Source organism: Rhamphochromis longiceps, linkage group LG22 (assembly GCF_057381845.1).
Source record: "Rhamphochromis longiceps isolate RC_006_pf linkage group LG22, R_longiceps_female_GT1.1, whole genome shotgun sequence".
Lineage (NCBI taxonomy): Eukaryota > Metazoa > Chordata > Actinopteri > Cichliformes > Cichlidae > Rhamphochromis > Rhamphochromis longiceps.
Genome location: NC_140577.1, coordinates 25,884,448 through 25,904,838, shown reverse-complemented (window position 1 = coordinate 25,904,838; position 20,391 = coordinate 25,884,448). Strand labels below are relative to the sequence as shown.

The window sequence follows — 20,391 nt, the reverse complement described above, 5'->3', positions numbered from 1 at the left end:
ATGTACACATCCTGGACAGGGAGGAACGCTGGTTTGAGCGCAGAGTAAAGGAGGCCATTTACGTGAAAAGGGAAAGACCATCTCTGAATTGAGGAGGGGTCTAAGGGTACATCTTTCGCCATCTTACAATGCTGTGATTGCAGCCATTCCCCAACTCTCTGTGAATGGTACTCATGGCCATTGATCAGTGGTCTTTGATCAGTGGTTGTTGATCAGTGGTCATGATAATTTGCATACTTATGATGAAGGTGACCTCCCAGCCCATTGTTCCTTCAGTGGGCTGGTTTCAGTCATTATGCAAATGTACTGTTTATAAGATTGGGGAAACCTGCAGTCAGCTGAGACTGAAGAAGTCACTTGGATGAGTGACGAAACGTTTCTCCCACAAACCGCTACGTCCAGGTGAACAGAATCAACTTTTGGAGATATCAGGGCTGCAGCTTAAAGAGTAAAGCGTGTCACAAACTATATACATTTTTTTCTTATTAATTTAACGGAGCTTAACTACAGTCAGAGACTTCCGTGTCCAAATGATGGTGGCTTAACAGATGACTGGGTAAGTACAGATAAAGTGCTGGGGGAAACTGCTATGAAGGTGTTTGTAGTATCCTTTGGACAGAAGAAAGAGGGCAAGGAGAACTGGTGGAGGAATAAGGAAGTACAGGGAACTATTCAAAGGAAAAAAGTGGCATCATTAGGGAGATGAAAAAAGGAAATGGCAATGGCCTGTATTTGTATAGCGCTTTACTAGTCCTTAAGGACCCCAAAGTGCTTTACACATCCAGTCATCCATCCATTCACACACAGGTGATGGCAAGCTACATTGTAGCCACAGCCACCCTGGAGCGCACTGACAGAGGCGAGGCTGCCGGACACTGACGCCACCGGGCGGCAAATTGCTGAACATTTTCTTTGATTTTGAAAAAAACTTTCTGTTTGGCTTTACAGAAAACTGTACAGATCTACAAAAGTAGCCTGATAAGGCCTATATAATTGACCTGATTATTATTATGGCTAAGTTCTATATACATAAGTGTAGTGTGTGTGGCGCTTAAACAATCCAGCCCTTTAAACTGCTCTTTGCATAGATTTTAAGAAGTTACAAATTTTATTCATTTTTGTTTGACTTGTTTTTACTAAGCAGATTGCAACATTCTTGAGTATTACCAAAAATTGCAATTTACAAGAGTGTTGTACCAGCACATGCAAAGCAGACACTTTCCATGCGCGATGGTTTCTTTGTTCGCTCGTTGGATTTAAGTGCGAGGAAATTAATCGCACCGCGAAATGAAATTATTTTCGGATAAAATTTTTTTGCGCATTTATTAAGGCATAACTATAACTCCATACATTTTGTAGAGGTCATAGGAGAAGCTGTGACAGTTTGTCCTGAAACAACAACAGCGATCTCCACGCTTTGAGTTTAATCTCGAAATTTCGACTTTATTCTCAAAATGATCAATAATATTTTTGTCTTAATGTGACCCAAATACTCATTCACACATCAGGTATATGCATTCATGTAATGTTTAACAAACACTTTCAATTTAAAAAAACAAAACAAAAAACAAAACCCACCGACTCTCTGGTGTGACGCAAATATGACGTGCACAAACCCGGAAGCGGCTGAAAGCGCACGCGTCTTTCTCGCGGAGCACAGTGAGTTATTTTTCTCTAAAACTTTGGTCGTTAATTCAAGTTAGTCTCAGTGTTATCCATTAGATTAGTATCGACTGGAATATCACATTCAGCCACTGTGCTAGCTGTTTCCGGTTCATCTCTGAACACACACCGACATCTGTTAGCTCTTAGCAGCCGCGGCTAACGGTCAGTTTACAGTCAGTAGCAGCTTCCGGTCACTGATGGAAGGTGAGAGTGAGCAGCTTTGGGTCGTATCCGATTTTAACCTGGTCACATCCAGATTTAACCCGTTTTATCCACGGAGTAAAAAGAGTCAAATAGCGCCTTAAAGTTTCAGAAGGAAACGCATCCTCGACCCCTTTAGTCTCATTGCTTCAGTAAACACTCGAGTCCTGTTTGTGACTCTGCAATATTAAATCCTGTGACGGCACACTGCACAAATACTCGTCTTTTTTTGCACAGAGGCCGGGGGGTGGAAGGAAGGAAAACCGCAAAGGAGGTTCATAGATGTAGTGAAGGAGGACATGCAGAGGGAGATTAAGGCAGATGAGCCGCTGTAGAGTCCCCTGGGGAGCAGCGAAAACAAGAAGGCGGCAGGCTTACTGCATCCTACAGTTTTCCAAACCAAATTAGTACAAAGGTGGAAGTAAGCACACACCACCAAAGAACATCACCCATCAATTTAACTTAGGTCAGGCCCAGGGTAGCATCAATATGTGACCCAGTGGCCATACAACAGTCTGCCCTGAAACAGTCCTGCATCCATCACTGTAAACTGCATTACAACATGGTGACAACCCAGTTTAACCTGCACTTACAGTTCTATGTAACCTTTGAAATTCCATCCATTCGCTTCCGCTTATCCTTTTCAGGGTCGCGGGGGGCGCTGGAGCCTATCCCAGCTGTCATAGGGCGAGAGGCGGGGTACACCCTGGACAGGTCGCCAGTCTGTCGCAGGGCTAACACATAGGGACAGACAACCATTCGCACTCACATTCATTCGCACATTCACACCTAGTGACAATTTGGATTTTCCAATTAACCTATCCCCACAAGCTGCATGTCTTTGGACGGTGGGAGGAAGCCGGAGTACCCGGAGGGAACCCACGCAAACACGGGGAGAACATGCAAACTCCACACAGAAAGACCCCGGCCTGGTGTTGGAATTGAACTCAGGACCTTCTTGCTGTGCGGCAACAGTGCTAACCACCGTGCCACCTTTGAAATTTTTGTTTTTAATTAGTTTGATTGACCCAACATGTAGGCTTTAAATTTCCAACTTCTGAAAGGTCACTGAGCAGTTTTATCATTAAAAAGGTTAAATCAAGTTCCAAATGATATCAGATTGTTAAGACAGATACCTCTATTTGGTGATCTGAAAATGCAATATTTTAGTCAATTGATGTTTTTTTTTTTTAACAAAACTTAAAACTTTCTTTAACATATCTCTAATATTTATTATGTGTAGTTATTTATGAGAAATTTCATTATAGAAAACTCCGATACCACTCAGGACCATCAGACTGTAGCGCATAAGCAGTGATTAATACATTGTAGTTTTTGACATCATAATGTATTACTCTCCCTTTCGGATATAACGGGTTATTAAAAAAGGTAAATGGATCACGTTCGGCATTGTTCAGTCAAGCTGACATCACTAATTCTCAATAAACTCAACATAAAGCTTCATCAGCTCAAACTGATATTGTTTTTCTCTCTCCTCCTCTTCCTCCTCTTTTTTTTCTTAGATGGAGCTTCAGTCTCGTCAGACAGAAACGATGGAGGAGGCAACACAGACCAGAGGAGCTCAGCAAGAAGAGAACTCGGGGATGAAGAGGAAGCATGTTGAAGATGAAGAAGAGAAGATGTCACCTAGCAAGAAGCAGGTTGTCAAGTTCATTTTTTTTAATATTTCTTTAAAGCAGTTGTCTGAAGGCTCTTCATGTTGTGAGATGAAGTCTCGGTTTGATGTGAGAGGATCAGACAGCACTTTTAAAACTATTTGCTAAAAATATATATAGTTTAGAAGTTTAGGATAATTTGGAAAACATTTGTAAACTCAGCGAACAACCTAACATATTTAAAAACTCAAATGTCTTCAGTGTTTTACGGTCTGTACTTTACAATATAAAGCACCTTGAAGCAACTTTTGCTCTGATTTGGCGCATGAAAATAAAATTGGACTGAACTTGCTATGCTATTCTGTGAGACTGCCTGAGGGAAAACATGCATAATGTTAAGAGTATCAGTTAACCTTAGTGTGTGAAGAGGACTCTGTTAGATTGAATTGATTCAAACCACTACAGCGCAGTACCTTTAACACCTACAGCATGCTCTAATCGCTGTAATAAAATATTATTGTTAACAATATTCAGTGTTGGGGAGTAACGGAATACATGTACCGCCGTTACGTATTTAAAATACAAAATATGAGTAACTGTATTCCGTTACAGTTACCGTTTAAAAGGGTGGTATTCAGAATACAGTTACTTTGTTGAAATAAATGGATTACACTGCGGTACTTTCCTGTTTTATATTGTCGCGGGTCAGGACTGTTTGGGTTTTGTTTGACAGCTACGTTCTGTTGTTCCAGGCGGCAGCGTTACGGTTGCCATGGTTACAGGGCGACGCTCTCTCTCTCTCTGCGACTGTGTGTTTCCTGGGTGAGAGAGCGCCTTTTCGTTGTTGTGCTAAGCTAACAGGCAGAATGCTACAAGCATAGCTCTAAAGAATGTAGCATCATGGGCAGTGTAGTCCGTGTTGCAGAGAGAATGGACTGCCATACACATTATGGGTCTGTGAGCGCGAGGAGGGAGAGAGAAAAAGGGGAGTGGAAAGGTACGAGTTGTCATCGAGGAAAAACGGGAGCTGGAAGCATGTAAATATAATAATAACCACTTCAGCCAAGAAGAGTGCCTGACGAGCCCAGTTGTAAGTAAGCTATTAAGACTCGACTGTACACCGTGTTCGTGTTTTCCTCCGAAAACAATAAGTTCCGTTGGAGCAGCCTTTCAACGCCTCTCTCTGTCTCTCGCAAGAAAAGTTGACCCACACAACAAAGTAAAGCTATTTTTCGGCTACCAGCCGACAGGGACCCCGCTGTATTAGTCAGAGGTCCCTTTACTACAGTTCGGAGTCGCGGACCTTCAGTAATAGTAATAAATCACACAGCAATAGTACATTCACGTTGTTGTAAAAAGCACGATAATATATTAAGTAATCCAAAGTATTCAGAATACGTTACTGTCATTGAGTAACGTAACGGAATACGTTACAGAATACATTTTGGGGCATGTATTCTGTATTCTGTAACGGAATACATTTTAAAAGTAACCTTCCCAACACTGACAATATTGAATAAAGGACTGAGGCCTAGCAGGAAAGGCACAGAATGAGTCCACCCTCAGAGGCCATAAGACACAAAGTTTGTAACTTTCACTAAAGCTGTTTCTGTACTGTGATGATCTCTGAAACCTGACTGAAACTTTTAGTTAAACCATCCCTCTGCAGATGATCAGTTAGCTGTTTTACATCTACTCTTTCAAGAATGTTTGAGATAAAAGGTCAAGTGGCGGCTTTAAGTAACAGTTTAACTACAGCCAGCTTGAAGAGATGGGTTGATCATATTTAAGATTTATAATTTTTGGACTTCTTTGAGCAGTCTTGTAGGAACGAGGTTTGATTGACACGTTGTTGATTTGGAGGAAGTTATTATTCAAGTTAATTCGGAAAGATCAGGCAGACAAAAACAATCTAAATATTTATCAGCAGGTATTAAAGCTGCTGTGAGGCTGTCTTCCTTATTAGTGATCCCTATAATTGATCTCTCAGGTGCTTGATCACAGTGTGAAGGTGGCAAGTCACTACAACCAGCTGCAGGAAGTTGGCCGGGCAGCTCGTAGCAGAAGCCGAATCTTCTTCATGAGGAACTTCAACAACTGGCTGAAGAGTGTTCTAATTGGTAACTGGCTTCTGATCAACAAACCACACTTCCTCAGTTTTAACATATCCATAGTGATCTGTAAGCAATTAACACCCATCCGGCAATCGCATGCATAATAACATGAGAGCGTAGTTTTGTTTTTGTTTATTTTTTGCTATAAGTTGTCTCTAGGGCCAAACATCAGATCCAACATTTAGAAAGCTGATTATCAGAACAAAATGACAATGCAGTGATATTTATCCAGCGAGTATAATACCAGTCACTAATACAGATTATTGGCCTTTTATGTTTCATTTGGCAGCCTGTTGTCGTCATGCTGATTAATGACCTTCATCCTTTAAAAAAAGTGTTTTATAAATGATCAGAAACTTTTAAAAAACAGATTTAATAGATTTAACTAAAATAAATGGTTAAACCTTGCAAAGGGGCTGGTGTAAACTTTTTACAGGAAGCCAGTTTATTGTTTTTATTTTCACATGGACCAGAGAACTCGTCCATTTTCTACAGTTTTATCAAACAGAGAAAGGGACTGATTATTTTATTTAAAAAGGTTTGCCTTTATGTTTCACCTGTGCCTTGTATGAACATAGAGGTGACTGTAGTTTAGGAGGTCATCTACTAATCATAAGGCTGTTGATTCCAAAACTGGCAGCTCCAGTTTGTGTGCCAAGATGTCCTTGGGCAAGATGCTGAACCATGACTTTCATGGGAGTGTGACGCTGTGTATGAATGTTAGATTAAATGCACTTACAAGCACTTTTTTCTATGTCTATGCTTGGTGTGAATGGATGAGACATGTTATATGAAACACTTTGAGTGCTCGAGTAGAAAAAGACTATAAAAGGACGCTTTTCTATTTGCCATCCTGTAACACAAAGGACCGACGCAGACAGCATTGTAAGTTGAGTGATTGTTGTATCTTTAGTAGTCTTTTTTTGCTTTTGGTATGACTCTTCTATTACTCCCATTTTCAGTATTTCAGCCAATTCCTTCTGAGCAATTTGTCTTGTGTGTTCAAGTATCTGGTAGTGAATGCACCATCACACTAGAGTGTGCTACAAAACGGTGCTCTGTGAGACTGGTACAACCAGACAAAACGATGTTGCACTGCAGCACCATCCACTCTCTGGGCCTGTGCAAGATGGTCATCACAACGGAAGGAGGTGGAAATGATAGAATTTGATACCGCTGGTCCCAACTCATCTCTTTCCTTCACCAGGCTCACCAGAGAAGCAATTTCAGCCTATCTTTGAGCAGGTTGAGGTGATAAATCTTAGATTTAGGCACTGCTGACGTGCCTGGAGCAAATTCTCATGATAACCTTCTCCTTATCCTCATGAATTAACTTACGAATCATGGATTCTGTCTTACTTAGCAGTTCCACCAGCCTGTCAGTCTGAAGGTCATAGATGCTGGCCAAACAAAACTTAATACCCAGTAATTAGTACAGTTCTTTTAGTGTGTGAGTCATGAACAAGGTGGTTAGTCAGGAAATTGCATTGTATAATCCTCCAGAATAATACAAAGGTTGACACTCAGAGCAGGGCATGCACTATTTGGACCCCCCCCCCCCCCCCCCCCCCCCCACACACACACACACACACACACACACTATTTGAACCTGCTGCTCCACCCCTCCATTGCAGCTGAGCCACAAACCACCCTCTCAGTAAAGGTGTAGCCTAGTTGTTTTTTTTTTTAAGGTAAATAATAAAAGTCATCCTTTGTGATGATAATAAATAATTATTACCTTCACCTCCTCTGAGTCTCTCCTCCATGGTGTGCTGGAGCTGGTCATTCTGGTTCTGCTCATGAACCAGATCTCTGAGTGATCCTCTTGAACTGAACTAGGACTACCATCACCAGCTACAGTCCAACACTGGGGGAAGAATAATTTTTATTCCGAGTCTACTGGACTGTATTTTAACCATTTTTATAAACTTTTTACTTTTTATTCTTTCACCATTTAATAATTATTTATATTTTTTTCTGATTTTACCTATTTTCTTTCTGCAGCACCTTGTGTGGAAGCAACTTTAAAAATAAAATATTTACATCCTCTTACAGTTTAGTGTCTTTTTCTATTGACAGGTGAGATCTTGGAGCAGGTAAGAGGGGCGGGATCTCAGCAGGTGTCTGTGTTGGACCTTGGTTGTGGAAAAGGAGGAGACCTACTGAAGTGGAGAAGAGGAGGAATCGATCACCTGGTCTGTGCAGGTATTGATTCATTGATTTTTATGGTTTATGAAACTTGACATCACATTTCTACAGACTCTTTTCATGCCTATACAGCTTTAAGGACTGTAAAGGACCAGCAGTGAAATCTTCCTCTAAAGACGCACCTCATCCTGCTGTTTAACCTGAAACAGTCAATGTTAACTTTGTGTAAAATCAAACCTGCCTGCCAACCATCCATCCATCCATCTGTCCATCCATCCATCCATCCTCCCTCTTCTGTTTGACTGGGTCGTTCTTCACATGAGCACAGACGACAGTCAGGACCCTTTCCCCAATCTGAAGGCGTAGGGAAACAACACTCTCGCTCACAAAAACCCCCAGGGGACAGGAGCAAACTGAGGGCATACAAAAATACCCACCGCCTGTCTGCCTCTTTCTCAGTAAGAGAAAGAGGCAGGTGCCGTCCCTCACTGACTGGGACAGAGTCCAGATTCTCTCCAGGACACTGGTTCCAGTTCCCAAACTGTGCAATGACGTGACCCCAACTATATCTAGTCAGTGTCCCTAAACCTCACACTCTAGCTCAGGCTCCTTCCAAACCAGAGAGGACAGGTTCCACATCTCTGTAGCCAGCTTTGATAGCTGGGTATCGGGCTATCAGGGCCCTCGCCCTTGACTGCCACCTGACACACAATATACCTGACCCCGACGGTATCTGCTACAGGTAGTGGGCCCAAGGCGTGGCCACCAGCTGCTCTTTGTCAAGCTCCCTACCAAGCCTGGCTTCAGGGTGAGGAGAAATAACCCTGGAGTAACCCAATCTTGCACAGGTTACTCAGGTGTCTTGCTCTTTTTTTTCTCATGGGGGTCCAATGAATTGCTTTCATCCAGGACCAATTTGCCTTGGGAGAGACCTACCAGGGGACAAAGAAAAGGATAGCTGCTGGGACTACTGGGGCACACAAACCTCTCCATAGCAGTAAAGTGGTGGCATTGAATTGAAATGAATTATGTCAAACATCACAGAGATCAAATGAGAGCACCTGCCACAAAATCTCACCTATGTATGAGCTAATACTTGTGCTTCACTTTTGACTTAAGTAACTGGCACTCGGTCCTCTATAACTGGTCATCACGTCAATTCAGTTCAGTGTTATTTACATTGGATTAAAAAAAATGCGTTTTATATTTACTTTGAATTTTTTCTAAGTAAATATATTTCTACAGATGCCATTAACATGAAATGTCACATGAAATGGAGCAATCCACTCAATGATTCCAAGAAAGCTGTGTACCAGGTTTTAGATGTGTCCTTGATAAACACAGCTAGGCCTGATAATGAACTAATCATTTGATTCAGATGTGTTGACCCAGGTTGAGATCTTAAACCTGAAGGACACCAGCCCCTGAGGCCTGGAGATGGACACCCCTGCTGTATACTCTAAGCTTATGTACTGTTATTCAGTTCATAAGCACAAACGACAGTCAGAACCTTCTCATCCACCACCGAAAACATACTGGAAACAAACTGAGGGGATACAAAAATACCCACCCCTGCACCCAGCTGCAACCGTACCTCCTGGGGGCGGTGGATCAACTGGAGGGTGGCCCATATCATCTCTTGCCTCTATAACAGCCCCTCAGCTCAAAATGTATTACAATTGAGATTAATTGTTGCATGTTGCTGGAGATTTTTGATGATTAAACATAGATGTTTATTTTCAGATATTGCAGGGGTTTCTGTGGAACAATGTCAGATTCGTTATGACGAGATGAAAAAAAAGAGTCACCGTAACGAGAAAATCTTCACTGCTGAATTCATCACAGCAGACTGTTCAAAGGTAGACCTGCAGCACACAAAAAATAAGTCGAGTATTCTGTGATAAAAGTGAATATATAAAATCAGAATTAAGAAGAAAATAAAAGTGAGGTTTTTCTCAGTCTGGATTGTTTGATTTGTTACTGACCTTTTATCTCTACCTACAGGAGTTGTTGTCAGAGAAACTGGATGATGCTGAGCTTATGTTCGACATCTGCAGCTGTCAGTTTGTGTATCATTACTCATTTGAGAGTGAGCAGAAGGCTAATATGATGCTGAGAAATGCCTGTGAGCGTCTTAAACCTGGAGGGTACTTCATCGGTACAACGCCAGATGCCTTTGAACTTGTGTAAGATAAACAATTAAGTGTAATGAAAGGCGCTTTTTTATGGTAAATTGTTTATAGTCACATCTGTCCACATGTCAGGTGGACAACCTTCTTCACCTAAGCCACATGATCCTATTAGGTGAAGCAGGTTGTCCACCTGGTGTTGGAGCTATGAAAACTCCAAGTATTAAGATAAGCTTAATACTTGGAGTTTTTATAGCCTTTTTCCATTAGTACCGTCTCTGTGTAGCTTGGCTCAACCGGACTTTGTCACTTTTCATTATAAACGAGTACCATGTAATGTGCGTGGGGTCATTACAGCAAGGATCTGAGGCTGGATCGCCTCAGATCGCCCTGAACCTCAGCCAAATAGGTACTAAAAAAGTACCTGGTGCCAGGTACGACCACCTAATGAAAAACCTTAAAACTGAGTCAAGCTGCGCTAAGCCGACCCTATTAGAGACATTTTGAAATGTTCAGATGTAAAGACTGAATCACTGAGTCAGTATCTGCTTCATCTTCACTCTTTTCCTTGCCCCCCCCCCCCCCAACAGTAAACGTTTGGAGGCATCTGATTCGCTGTCATTTGGTAATGAGGTTTTCAAAGTGACCTTTCAGTCCAAAGGTTCCTACCCTCTGTTCGGATGTCAGTATCACTTTAACCTCGAGGAAGTCGTCAACGTTCCAGAGTTCCTCGTCTACTTTCCTCTCTTTGAACAGTAAGAGTACTCACAGTAACATCTGCTTGTGTACTCTGAATTTCCTATAAAAATATTTCATGATACTCTGTTTCCACTTCTTATGTCCCAGCATGGCGAAGCAGTACAATATGCAGCTGGTGCTGAAACAAAGATTTGCGGATTTCTTTGAGGAGAAGGTGAAGAAGGAGAATCATCGCAGCCTCATGATGAAGATGATGGCTCTGGAGGTAGAATATTAATTAAAACTGACATACTGACTATGATTTCTGAGTTCATTTTTCTTATTTTTACAATAATGATGTGACCAGAAGACAAACTAGATATGGACTTAACACAACATTTAAGCATGTTATTTTTGGACACAGATCCAAATGGTGACAAATTAAAGGAAAGGACCCACTTATCCTTTCAGTGAGGCATCTCACCTTCTCAAGCCTTAAGAATAGCTTCACTCCTCTGCACACAGTGGATGAACTGTTTTTTTTCCTTTTTTGTTTGCTGTGTTAAAAAAAAAGTTCACTGCTTTACTGTTTTGCTAGATGTGTGGCGATATTTTGCTCCAATAAATCCACACAAACATTAGTGTGGTCCTGTGTCTTGTGGATAAATAGAACAATTCATCTCATAGTAGTGTTTGATCAGAGGATAAAGAAAACACATCAGAACCAGCAGAATCTGTCACTGTAGCTCAGAGGTCCAGGTTTTGCTTTTAACCTGTCACTACTTACTATCTTTTTAAGAGTTTGTTTTGCTTTCAGCCATTTCCCAGTGAGGATGGTCTTCAAGCCTCAGACAGTGCAGAGGAATACTGTCATGCTAAAGAGCACTGTGACCGAGCCGACGTCAGAACTCCCCTGGTAAGCGTGCTCAGATGGTAAATGTTAAATGGACCGGTTTTTATAGCGCTTTTCTACTCTACTTGAGCACTCAAGTGCTTTATGCCACATGTCTCATTCACACATTCACACACATGCATTCAAGCACTTTTTAACATTAACACATGGATGCATCAGGAGCAGCTTCGGTTTCAGTATCTCGCCCAAGTGTATATATAGCATGCGATTGAAGAACCAACCTCTCCATTAGTAGATGAGCGACCACGTCTACCCCCACAGCTCAGTTTAAAAAAAAAACAAACCTAAAACAGTTTCAGGTGTTCGGCCCAGTTTTACAACATTTGTCTGTATTTCCATGTGTGCAGGGAACGCTGAGCAGATCTGAGTGGGAAGCTACCAGTAAGTCTGATCATCTCCATCAGCTGTTTACATGACACATTTAAACTGATGCTTGTAAAAACATTTCAGTATTGTTGTCTTTGATCTACTTTTAAAATATGTATTCATATGTGGGCCCATTGATCTACAAACTGTTGATCACTAAAACCCTCATCTGTCTTTGCTCTGCAGGTATCTACCTGGTGTTTGTGTTCCAGAAGATGTCCTGATGCTGCGCTCATCTGCTGCTGTTTGTCTCACTGTTCTTCAGCTCATATTTGTGTTTCTGTTGCTTTAAGTCATTTTTGATAAGAAATGATTGTTTTGTTTGTAAATTAAACAAAACTTCTGTCAAACTTTTTTGTGTATTGTTCTTCTGAATTATGGAAAAAAGCGTGTATTTTTCTGGATTACAGGATAGTTACAATAAACAGAATTTACAGCCATTTAATGCAAACAGATTATTATACTGTAGCTCTACTTATGTTGATGGGTAAATTGGTTATTTTTGATTTGTTAATCTTTTAGTTTGGCTTTTTTTTTCATTGTCTAATGTAACTCTGAAATTTGTTCTGTTGCATTTCCAAAGTGCAAAATGTAACTGGCAGATTAAACCCCGTTTCCCTCCCCTTTGTGATTCCTCTGGTATTCATTGAACCTCTGTTAAGTTTATGACAGGCACAGATTTGAGTATTGTGGATGAAACAAACTGTTAAGGATCAGTTTATTCTCACCTAAAAACCTGGACCTGAACCTATAACATATGAACGAAAGTACTGGGCCATTTACAGCTACACTTATTCATAAAGCACTTTATAACAGCCACAGCGACACAGTACTGCACACTGAAGCTGAATAATAAAAATGCATAACATACAAATAGCCAGTTAAAAAGGTAAGATAACTAAGAGAAAAACGGAGTCTTGCTGGGGTAGAAAGCCGAAGAATAAAAGTGGGTTGTAAGACATGTTATAAAATTTGGCAGTGAAGGGGTTTCTCTAATGTACAAGGGCAAGTTATTCCATAATTTAGGAGCAACAACAGAGAACTCCCTGCTCTCTCTGAGCTTCTTCTTGGATCTCAATACTTCCAGAAGCAGCTGGTCAGCTGACCTCTGCTCTCTTTTGCAAGTTCCTTCTAAGAGTTGTGCAGCAGCATTCTGAATCAGTTGCAGATGTGAGAGTAATGACGGACTGACTCCCACATAAAATGAATTATAATAATCCAAATGCAATGAAATAACTTCAGTAATAATAGGTTTAAAATATACTTCGGGGGTGCAAAGTTTTTGTGCTGTTGTTAATAAAAGAGATTTGGAATGTTTGTGACTTTACACACTTGAGCCTCAGCATGCAGTGACCCACTTACGTGGTCTGAGACATCATGGCTTAGCTGCTGTGTCCTAAATGGTTCCACTTTGCAATAACAGCACTTACAGGTGTTCCCAGAACATTTAGGACGGACGAAACTGAACCGACTTGTTGCAACAGCAGCATCTTGTTATAGTGCTACACTTAAATTCAGTTAGCTCTTTGGAACAAGCTATTCTTTCACAAATGTCTGTAAAGGCAGACTGGAGGTGTTGGATTTTATGCACCTGTGATCATGGGACCGAGGCTGTGTTAACGTTTGAACACTTCTCTGCATATATGTGTATCCTGTATACGGTTATCCAGCAGTTATTTATGATAAGATAAGATAAGATAAGATAAGATAAGATAAGATAACCTTTATTAGTCCCACACGTGGGAAATTTGTTTTGTCACAGCAGGAAGTGGACAGTGCAAAAGTTATGACGCAAAAATTAGAATACAATAAGAATAAATACAGTACACAGCTGTACAGAATAGAATAAAATAATATACTATATACAGTAGAATAAAATAGAATAAAAAATATACAATAAGATAAAAATAGAATACGAATGCTATATACAACTGAGTAAAAATACAACGATGCCAGAAAAGATTATTGCACTTAGTGTTATTGCACATGTGTGGATGTGTGTGTTTGTTCAGTTAAAGTCTTATACTTACATGGATTCTTAATCAAAGCTTAACCAGCTGTACAATGATGTCACGAGGTGTTTACGCAAAAGAAAATGAAACTATATATACTTTTTAAAAATTTGAAATGTACAGTGAAGCATAGAAAGTGCTTAATCATGGACATCGGGTCAGTTGGAGGCGCAGTCGAAAGATTGCAGCGGTCCCAGATCAGATGTACACACTGGAACTCTTTCCCATGTTGCTTGTCTGTGTTTATTGTGTTATGGTGTGTTGATATCTGTGCATTCCTGTATTATCCTTTTGTGTTACACATTTCGATGTTTTTTTCCTCGCTACCTAGCCTGACCTGTCTCCCCAATGTGATGTTTGTGTATTGTATGTACGGTCGGCAAGGTCTCGGTTGTGGGCAAAAGACCTGCAACTGACAAATAAAGGCCATCTCATCTCATCTCATCTCATCTCATATGCTGAAAGGGACTGATTCTCCTCATTTTCACCGACATATTCTCTTGAGCAGCTTTTGATTATTCACAGATCAAAATAGTCCTAGTTTATCTCACATTGGGCATAGCTGTGTCCACTCAGTTAAAAGCAATTTTAGCACCTCTGCTTTTAAGACAGTTGGTTGCTCCTTACATAGAGGTTTAAAAAACAGGTGGATCTTCTGTGTCCTCTGTACGACATCATACAGGTCCAAGAGTAGAAAAAAAAATGATGAAATTAGGGTTTAGAGCAGTCTGCAGCCTTATCATTTTGTGCTGGCCTCATTTTACTGCTGGAGTTGTTCCATATGGACATATTTACTCTGTAAAACTTAAAATTTAAACACTAAAGCTGATGTGACAATTTTTTGTGTATTTTTCAAACTCTGGTGTAGTGTCTGCAAACCTCCAGTAGGTGGTGCAGTGAACCCTTCACAGCTGTTCAGAATCAATTGTCTGATCCTTCGGAGCTCCATTGAGTTAAAGAGTTAAAGCATCTTGTTATGTGATTAATTTAATTTGAATTTACTTAGAAAATGAAAGTATTAATTTAAATATCTGATAATGATCTGTTGGCTCTGAATGCTGCTCATGAAAGACCGATGAATAGAATAGAATGAAAACATTAAAGTTCCTTTAGAAGGAGAAAAAAAAATACAGTTTAAGAGGTGCCTACACAGGGAATGTTATGTAATAACACAGGTATGTACAAGTTATATACAAATTATATATGCCATATAAGGGAGCAGGTGCAATATAACGAGCAAGTGATCAGTGGTAGTGCACATTGCGTAAGAGGTATGACTAGAGGTAGGAAGGAAAATTTTTGGAGATATTTGCAAATTAGACACTGTGTGACGTCGAAGTTCAGAAGGGGACATGAAAATCTTGTTCAAAATTTTATAAATATGCCTCAGGAGCGCCACACAGCATCATGTTTTTATAGGTTGGTAAATGATAATAGATGGGGAATGTTCGAATATTAAAACTTTGAGGCAGAAAGATTTAAATGCACCAATTCCAAACAAAAAATGGATGGAGATTTTGGCGGAAAATGGGATTTATGCTAAGGAGGCGAGGAGCAAATGCATACAATCTAAAATTTTGCATAGATATTATCATACTCCAACAAGATTACACCGTATGAAGCTTATGCCTGACAATCTCTGTTGGAAATGCAAAAGTTGAGGCCAGGGACTTTCCTACATTGTTTTTGGGAATGTTCCCTTATAGCTCCTTTTTGGAAGGAAGTCATCACACTTTTAAAAGGTTGGTCAGGATTAGAAATGCCCTTAACTCCTGAATTGTGTTTGTTAGGAGACCGTTCTCATATTCCAAGAATTTATAATAATATTTTCACGGTTGTTATGGTTGGACTAGTAACCGCATCAAGGATTATCCTTCGGCACTGGAAGACTACAGTACGTCCTGAGCTAAAAGACTGGATCAGAGCAATGGCAGAGACTGCTTCCTATGAGTCCATGCTGAATAAACTTAAAAATGATACAGAAGACAAAGATAAACATTGGGACTACTTTTGGAGCTATCTGAAGCAAACAGAAAATCATGACCCTAATATCATAATCTCAATGATTATTAACTGTGACCACCAGTCCAAATACGTTGTTAATAATGTTACTTTACCATCATTTTTATTTGCCCGTTTCTGTGTTTCTTCTCTTGGAACCCGCTGTTAGTTTCTCTTTCCTTTCTCTTAGATTTTTAAGGGGACGGGGGACGGGTGCACACCAGCAGTTTTCTTGTGTTTTTTGTTTGTTTGTTTGTTTGTTGTTTTTTCTTTCTTTCCCTATTACACAGGTTTAAGTATACGTTTCCAAAAAAACTACAAAATCAATAAAAACTTTAATGTCAAAAAAAAGAAGAAGTACCTGACTCCGTGGTATAATTCTCAAACACGTAGCCTAGAGCAGATGACTCGTAATCTGGAGAGGAAATGGTGTGTCACAAATTTAGAGGATCATCATTTAGCCTGGAGAAATAGTTTGCTGCTTTATAAGAAAGCCCTCCGCAAAGCCAGAACATCTTACTATTCATCACTGATTGAAGAAAATAAGAACAACCCCAGGTTTCTCTTCAGCACTGTAGCCAGGCTGACAAAAAGTCAGAGCTCTTTTGAGCCAACAATCCCTTTAACGTTAACTAGTAATGACTTCATGAACTTCTTCACAAATAAAATTTTTATCATTAGAGAAAAAAATTACCAATAATCATTCCACAGATGTAATATTATCTACAGCTACTCTTAGTACCACTGATATTCACTTAGAGTCTTTTTCTCCAATCGATCTTTCTGAGTTAACTTCAGTAATTACTTCCTCCAAACCATCAACGTGTCTTTTAGACCCCATTCCTACAAAACTGCTCAAAGAAGTCCTGCCATTAATTAATGCTTCAATCTTAAATATGATCAACCTATCTCTAATAATTGGCTATGTACCACAGGCCTTCAAGCTGGCTGTAGTTAAACCTTTACTCAAAAAGCATCTCTAGACCCAGCAGTCTTAGCTACAGTGGGGCAAAAAAGTATTTAGTCAGCCACCGATTGTGCAAGTTCCCCCACTTAAAATGATGACAGAGGTCAGTAATTTGCACCAGAGGTACACTTCAACTGTGAGAGACAGAATGTGAAAAAAAAATCCATGAATCCACATGGTAGGATTTGTAAAGAATTTATTCGTAAACCAGGGTGGAAAATAAGTATTTGGTCAATAACAAAAATACAACTCAATACTTTGTAACATAACCTTTGTTGGCAATAACAGAGGTCAAACGTTTACTATAGGTCTTTACCAGGTTTGCACACACAGTAGCTGGTATTTTGGCCCATTCCTCCATGCAGATCTTCTCGAGAGCAGTGATGTTTTGGGGCTGTCGCCGAGCAACACGGACTTTCAACTCCCGCCACAGATTTTCTATGGGGTTGAGGTCTGGAGACTGGCTAGGCCACTCCAGGACTTTCAAATGCTTCTTACGGAGCCACTCCTTTGTTGCCCGGGCGGTGTGTTTTGGATCATTGTCATGTTGGAAGACCCAGCCTCGTTTCATCTTCAAAGTTCTCACTGATGGAAGGAGGTTTTGGCTCAAAATCTCACGATACATGGCCCCATTCATTCTGTCCTTAACACGGATCAGTCGTCCTGTCCCCTTGGCAGAAAAACAGCCCCATAGCATGATGTTTCCACCCCCATGCTTCACAGTAGGTATGGTGTTCTTGGGATGCAACTCAGTATTCTTCTTCCTCCAAACACGACGAGTTGAGTTTATACCAAAAAGTTCTACTTTGGTTTCATCTGACCACATGACATTCTCCCAATCCTCTGCTGTATCATCCATGTGCTCTCTGGCAAACTTCAGACGGGCCTGGACATGCACTGGCTTCAGCAGCGGAACACGTCTGGCACTGCGGGATTTGATTCCCTGCCGTTGTAGTGTGTTACTGATGGTGACCTTTGTTACTTTGGTCCCAGCTCTCTGCAGGTCATTCACCAGGTCCCCCCATGTGGTTCTGGGATCTTTGCTCACCGTTCTCATGATCATTTTGACCCCACGGGATGAGATCTTGCGTGGAGCCCCAGATCGAGGGAGATTATCAGTGGTCTTGTATGTCTTCCATTTTCTGATGATTGCTCCCACAGTTGATTTTTTCACACCAAGCTGCTTGCCTATTGTAGATTCACTCTTCCCAGTCTGGTGCAGGTCTACAATACTTTTCCTGGTGTCCTTCGAAAGCTCTTTGGTCTTGGCCATGGCGGAGTTTGGAGTCTGACTGTTTGAGGCTGTGGACAGGTGTCTTTTATACAGATGATGAGTTCAAACAGGTGCCATTCATACAGGTAACGAGTGGGGGACAGAAAATCTTCTTACAGGTCTGTGAGAGCCAGAGATTTTCCTTGTTTGAGGTGACCAAATACTTATTTTCCACCCTGATTTACGAATAAATTCTTTACAAATCCTACCATGTGAATTCATGGATTTTTTTTTCACATTCTGTCTCTAACAGTTGAAGTGTACCTCTGGTGCAAATTACTGACCTCTGTCATCATTTTAAGTGGGGGAACTTGCACAATCGGTGGCTGACTAAATACTTTTTTGCCCCACTGTAATTATAGGCCAATCTCCAACCTTCCTTTCATATCAAAAATCCTTGAAAGAGTAGTTGTCAAACAGCTAACAGATCATCTGCAGAGGAATGGTTTATTTGAAGAGTTTCAGTCAGGTTTCAGAGCTCATCACAGCACAGAAACAGCTTTAGTGAAGGTTACAAATGATCTTCTTATGGCCTCTGAAAGTGGACTCATCTCTGTGCTTGTCCTGCTAGACCTTAGTGCAGCATTCGATACTGTCGACCATAATATCCTATTAGAGCGATTAGAACATGCTGCAGGTATTACAGGTACTGCGCTGCCGTGGTTTGTATCATATCTATCTAACAGACTCCAGTTTGTACATGTAAATGGAGAGTCCTCTTCACACACTGAGGTTAATTATGGAGTTCTACAGAGTTCGGTGCTAGGACCAATTCTGTTTACATTATACATGCTTCCCTTAGGCAGCATCATTAGAAGACATAGCATACATTTTCACTGCTATGCAGATGACACCCAGCTCTATCTGTCCATGAAGCCAGATAACACACACCAATTAGTTAAACTGCAGGAATGTCTTAAAGACATAAAGACCTGGATGGCCGCTAACTTTCTGCTTCTTAATTCAGATAAAACTGAGGTTATTGTACTCGGCCCTGAAAAGCCTAGAAATATGGTATCTAACCAGATTCTTACTCTGGATGGCATTACCTTGGCCACCAGTAACACTGTGAGGAACATTGGAGTCACTTTTGACCAGGACATGTCCTTCAATGCACATATTAAACAAATATGTAAGACTGCGTTCTTCCATTTGCGCAACATCTCTAAAATTAGAAATATCCTGTCTCAGAGTGACGCTGAAAAACTAGTTCATGCATTTATTACTTCCAGGCTGGACTACTGTAATTCATTATTATCAGGATGTCCAAAAAACTCCCTGAAAAGCCTTCAGCTAATCCAAAATGCTGCAGCAAGAGTACTGACAGGGACTAGAAAGAGAGAGCATATTTCTCCTGTTTTGGCTTCCCTTCATTGGCTTCCTGTTAAATCCAGAATTGAATTCAAAATCCTGCTCCTCACATACAAGGTCTTAAATAATCAGGCCCCATCTTATCTTAATGACCTTGTAGTACCATATCACCCTATTAGAGCACTTCGCTCTCGCTCTGCAGGCCTACTTGTTGTTCCTAGAGTATTTAAAAGTAGAATGGGAGGGAGAGCCTTCAGTTTTCAGGCCCCTCTTCTGTGGAACCAGCTTCCAGTTTGGATTCAGGAGACAGACACTATCTCTACTTTTAAGATTAGGCTAAAACTTTCCTTTTTGCTAAAGCATATAGTTAGGGCTGGACCAGGTGACCCTGAATCCTCTCTTAGTTATGCTGCAATAGACGTAGGCTGCTGGGGATTCCCATGATGCATTGAGTTTTTCCTTTCCAGTCACCTTTCTCACTCACTATGTGTTAATAGACCTCTCTGCACTGACTCATACCTCTTAATCTCTCTCTCTCTTCCACAGCATGTCTTTTATCCTGTCTTCCTTCTCTCACACCAACCAGTCGCAGCAGATGGCCCCGCCCCTCCCTGAGTCTGGTTCTGCTGGAGGTTTCTTCCTGTTCAAAGGGAGTTTTTCCTTTCCACTGTCACCAAAGTGCTTGCTCACAGGGGGTAATATGATTGTTGGTTTTTTCTCTGTATCTATTATTGTTGGATCTACTGTACAATATGAAGCGCCTTGAGGCGACTGTTGCTGTGATTTGGCGCCATATAAATAAAACTGAATTGAATTGAATGTGTGAAGGTTGTATGAAGAGCTGTTAGCTGTTATTATGAAGAGTTGTTATCATGGCATCCTCCGTCAACGATGTGATGTTTCGGACATTTGTATTTGTTGCAGCGTGAAAACACAAACTGCCTTAAAAAACTGTCATTGTGACATTTGAATCTTTTGTCTGCTTGTTTACAGAGAA

At 40.7% G+C, this 20,391-nt stretch overlaps 1 protein-coding gene across 3 annotated transcripts; it reads left to right on the top strand.

Annotated features, from left to right (window-relative positions):
* Window positions 1–1,590: 1,590 nt before the first annotated feature.
* On the top strand, window positions 1,591–12,452 carry rnmt (RNA (guanine-7-) methyltransferase). 3 transcript variants are annotated; one of them, XM_085396052.1, is made up of 11 exons: window positions 1,591–1,659; window positions 3,390–3,527; window positions 5,473–5,602; window positions 7,676–7,801; window positions 9,488–9,603; window positions 9,749–9,930; window positions 10,464–10,628; window positions 10,720–10,837; window positions 11,369–11,467; window positions 11,812–11,845; window positions 12,017–12,452. In XM_085396052.1, the coding sequence occupies exons 2-11, from the start codon at window positions 3,390–3,392 to the stop codon at window positions 12,052–12,054; spliced, it is 1,146 nt and encodes a 381-aa protein (XP_085252178.1). In that variant the 5' UTR covers window positions 1,591–1,659; the 3' UTR covers window positions 12,055–12,452. The 3 variants fall into 3 exon arrangements, with proteins under 3 accessions (XP_085252178.1, XP_085252179.1, XP_085252180.1); XM_085396053.1 differs by lacking the exon at window positions 1,591–1,659 and adding an exon at window positions 1,730–1,869; XM_085396054.1 differs by lacking the exon at window positions 1,591–1,659 and adding an exon at window positions 2,139–2,281.
* The last annotated feature ends 7,939 nt before the right edge of the window (window positions 12,453–20,391 follow it).